The 5,000-nt window shown below is 29.7% G+C and overlaps 1 protein-coding gene across 4 annotated transcripts in view; it reads left to right on the top strand.

Moving 5' to 3' along the window:
• Positions 1-3,140, top strand: part of LOC137648021 (spermidine/spermine N(1)-acetyltransferase-like protein 1) — a 53,718-nt gene extending 50,578 nt beyond the window's left edge. For all 4 annotated transcript variants that reach the window (XM_068380968.1, XM_068380977.1, XM_068380972.1 and 1 more), the window contains exon 7: positions 1,861-3,140. In XM_068380968.1, the coding sequence (XP_068237069.1) occupies positions 1,861-2,016 (156 nt within the window). In that variant the 3' untranslated portion in view covers positions 2,017-3,140. The remainder of the gene's footprint in view (positions 1-1,860) is intronic.
• Positions 3,141-5,000: the final 1,860 nt, after the last annotated feature.

Genomic DNA, 5,000 nt, shown 5'->3' with positions numbered 1-5,000 from the left:
CAAATAAACAAAACATAATGTCTTAACCCTTCACAGGACATTCTAAAAAGAAAGGCCCGTTTGGACATAATTTAGGATATTTTTCTATCTATTCCTTACTTAATTTATTTTATCTTGCTTCGCTTTTCTTTGCTTCTTTTTTTACTGTTCCTGACACACAAGGAAAACCCCTGTGCCCTCTGGGACCTACAAGATATTTTTCGTATACATTCTAAAATCCGTGTTAATTATCATATCTGCGATTTCACAACTTTTTGTGAATAGGAAATCCTTCAACTTCTTTAAAGCCTTAGTATTATCAATCCTTCCTATGTCTAGTGGGAATTTGTAATACAATCTTAGGTAAGCTTATTTGAAAGCATCAGTAACTATTCTTACGTTGGGAGGAGGGACACATTTTAGCAATCTTGCTCGTCTGTTCATTATGTTTTGTAACTTCTGAAGATGCATTCCGGGTATCATGTAATAGAAAAAGTTCCAGTAGTCAATCCTAGTAATAACACAGTTCATCACATGTTTCTGTAGAGAATATTCATCTAGATATTACTTTTGAAAAGCAATATCTCTAAGGTGATATTCAGTGAGTCTCACTATACTATTTATTTAGAGTTCTTATGCACAAATTATAGTCCAGTATTACACCTAGGCCATGAACTAGATATTGAGACTAAGCTGTTGATTATATTCATTTGCATATCACCATGATTATTTGATATTTATTGTTTTCTACTACCATGAACTCAAAGTTTTATTTGTATTTAGTTTTAGTTGTTTAATTGCCATCCAAACCATACTACCAGTAACAACGTGGTATAAATTCTCAGCTGTATTATTATTGTCATTTTTTGAGAAGTATAATTGTGTATCATCTAAAAATAGCTTCAACTCTGCAGTACTTTTGATAGGCCCATAGTATAGATAGAAAATAATATTGTTCATAGTACACCTCAGCTTAATGACCCACTGTTGAAACTTTGTATTAATAAAAGCGGTAAATGCCTGGCAGCATTTATTCCAGGATTTTTATCGTTTTAAAAACAGATATATTGATGTAAAGGAGTTATATTACGGTCATTACCCCGTTGAAAATAATAACAAAGTATGATAGAGATTACGGTTGCCTGTATTTACTGAAATACGATTGAGAACACTATATTTTTCCTGGAATTGCCGATTAAAATTACGGTTTTTTTTAACAGTGTTCATATGATAAATGAGAGTTTTCAAATCGTACTCGGTAGATTCTGTCAACCAAGTAATCTTTTAGACACTCAAAATCTTGATCTTTAATATCAATGTAATGTAAATCATTAAGAATCAGTTCATGCACTGATGTAACAAAAGAAAGCACTAAGATTTAATGAAATAAAGATGCTATATTTATCCTCATCCATCATGTCAACTCGACAATAGTTAAAAGGGCTATTGTAGCGTTTATATTCCATCAAGTAGTAGCTATAGTTTTCTAGCAGTGTTTTAAAAGATCAATTTTATTCTTTGACATACTTTGATCCTTCTCCATCATAAGGCTCAATACTACACAGTGCTCTAAAAGTTTTATTCCACCTGTGACCAAGTTGTGGAATGATCTTCCTAACCAGGTCGCTGAATCGGTGAAGTTTTAAAAGTTCAAACTTTCAGGGAATGTTTTTTTATGTTGAATAGGATGACATAAGTCTAATTATATAGTTTATTTATGAAAGATATATTCTAATGTTGTTAGTGTTCTTGAAATATGTTATTTCAATGGTTCATTACTGCTCTTGCAGTTTATTTATTTCATTGGTTCCTTATTTTCTTTCTCCTTATTCATTCATGCTTTTTCAGTCTATTGTACAATCCTATCATCCTTCATTTCAGGAAGGCCTCCAGAATGACATCAGTTGCTGTAACCACACTGTTGATGCTGATAATAAACCATCGGCGGCATTTTACAAGAGCCATGGTGCCTACGACGCAAGTCAGACAAAAAATATTCACTTTTTCAAAATCCCGTTGGAAGAGAGAAAACTATAGAGATCAGTATTAAATACACTAAATGCATATTCTGAAACAATTATCTGTAAAATGTTTTTCAGGACAGACATATATTGGAACTGTAATTTTTTAGATTTATGAGGTCATAAGAAAGCCGATGTTTACTGGACAAACATATTGGAAGTGTAATTATTTTACATTTATGAGGTTATAAGAAAGCCAGTGCTTTGCCATTTTCTTTATAATGTAATTATATATTCCAATACGAAATGTCTGATTACTCAGAGAAAAGATTTTTAAAGTCTTAAAAACTTTCATCGAACATTGGTTAAAATTTTAAAGAAAAGCGTCTTTAAACTTTTAAACAACGAGACATTTTTATCTTCAAGGTCAAAAGGTATGCTTTTATTGTTTTATTTTCGGATAAAAGATTAGAATTTCACCGTTTATGATTTAAATAAAAGTTCAAATATCTCGTATTTTCAGCACTGTTTGCATTGAACATTTCTCGACTAATTATCGATGTCAAATTTAAAGTCAAGTATTTTTTCCAATTGATTTCTTTCAAAGAGATAGTAGATATTAATATGATTCTACGTTTCTCATAATATTCTAATGAGTCACCTGATTTAATTAGCACTAATTTTGTCGATAAACGTTAAGACCCCGCAACGGTATTGAAGCCTTTGAAAACTAGAATTTTCTAATAAATTCTGTACTTTCAATAATTTCAAAAGCAAGATTGTTAACTTTCCTTTCTTCTGTCATAGTTTAAGAGATTCAATATTGTAGAGATCTTGTAAAATATAATGTTTAACAGACATAGCACGATACTCTTTTAAACATACCACGAGTATTGATTTTTCGATAGACCATAGAATGACAAATGTAGTCATGAAGCGTGTATATCATATATACCCATAAGATTTTCTTTTTTTTTCATAATTTTGACCATCCTTTGCATTCAGATCTTTCTGGACAATATCACCCTGTTCGTAATGCTAGGTATGTAGATAATTCTAATAGCCATGTCTTCTCCATCATGAGGCTCAATATTATACAATATGCTAGAAGTTTTATTCCAGCTGTGACAGAGTTGTGAAATGATCAATCAGGTAGGTGAATCGGTAGAACTTCATAAGTTCAAACTTTCAGAGCATGTTTTTTTTTTTTTTTTTTTTTTTTTTTTTTATGTTGAATAGACTGACATAAGTCTCATCTATGGTTTATTTATGAAGGATCCTTTTTAATGTTGTTATTGTTTTAAATATGTTAATTAAATTGTTTATTACTTCTATTGTAGTTTATCTATTTCCTTATTTCCTTTCGTCCGTGGACTATTTTTCCCTCTTGGTGCCTTTGAGCTTAAAGCATCTTGCTTTTCTAACTAAGGTTGTAATTTAGCTAATAATAATAATAATAATAATAATAATAATAATAATAATAATAATAATAATAATAATAATACTCCTCTTCTATAAAGGTGAGTTGGCACAACAATCCTTTCATCTATTACCGTCTTTCCTAACTATTTCAAGCCTCTTCCCTTACTTTTACACACATGCTGTTACCTTTCATGATTCACATGTTCTATTACTCATTTTTTCTAACATTGCCATCCTCCGACACATGTATTTCCAAACAGTCTAGGCTATTCTTTACAAATTCTTCTTTTCTACTACACCTGACAACACCAAGCAAACCAAATGGCTTCTCGACATCCAGATCTTATCATTGAAAACTTCTTTTTAACTTTGTACAACTCATTTAGAATTCAAAGGTGTTATACTTGATTGCTGATTTACTTTTGAGAAACAGCCACTTCCGTTCTTCCAGTATCCACATTAACAAACAATGTTCCATCACACTAGTTTCTAATTGTCCTATTAGCTTTATTCCTTGTTGCATTTGTATAATTATTTCCTCTTTCAAATACTTTTGGAATCTTACCAGATTCTGCAACTTCTCTTCTCTTCACTCAATCTCTGCATTAAATTTTGTAAAACGTACGTCAACCATTACACAATCTATTTATTTGTATTTTTTAAATCACAAATCTTCATACCCTAAGCTACTTAATGACAAGAAAATAAGTTAAAGAAAGTACTGAGCATTTCCATGCTATTTTGTGTTGTAAAATGAAACTACTTTATTCCCTTCTTTTATTTCATTCTTGGGTCTTCTGCAATATTCAAACATCCGTTTAATTTCCTTTCTCAGGTTTCTTGTATCACTCTATCCATAGATATATTAAAGAATATTACAGTTTTAACTCAGCCTGATCTTGCACTCGTGTTTACATGTCAGTACCTTTCCCACATATATCTGTGCTCTTCATACACAGTTGGTCTTCAAAACAAAAACTTTTGTAATCTCTTTCAACAACTTATTTTTATATACCAAATATCTTCCTCGTCCTTCACATTGCTTCACCATTGATGTTATCCTAGGTTTGGTTCTTCGTACATGTATAACATACACACCTGTGCAGGTATTACCATACATGGCGCATAAACACACACAGACAGACGGGCAGACACACACATACACACACATATATACATACATACATACATACATACATACATGTTTGTTTGTGTGTTTGAGATATATACATATGTATATATACATATATATCTGTGTATGTAGGTATATTCAGAGAGAAGAGCAAGACTGAGAACAGTCCAGTTTAAACGGTAATTTCATATATATATATATATATATATATATATATATATATATATATATATATATATATATATATATATATATATATATATATATATATATATATGTGTGTGTGTGTGTGTGTGTATATATATATATATATACACACACACACACACACACACACATATATATATATATATATATATATATATATATATATATATATATATATATATATATATATATATGTATATATATATATATATATATATATATATATATATATATGTGTGTGTATATATATATATATATATATATGTATATATATATATATATATATATATATATATATA

The sequence above is a fragment of the Palaemon carinicauda genome, chromosome 1, assembly GCF_036898095.1.
Source record: "Palaemon carinicauda isolate YSFRI2023 chromosome 1, ASM3689809v2, whole genome shotgun sequence".
Classification (NCBI taxonomy): domain Eukaryota; kingdom Metazoa; phylum Arthropoda; class Malacostraca; order Decapoda; family Palaemonidae; genus Palaemon; species Palaemon carinicauda.
Note: the sequence above shows the minus strand (reverse complement) of the source record. Positions and strands in the feature narration are given on the sequence as shown.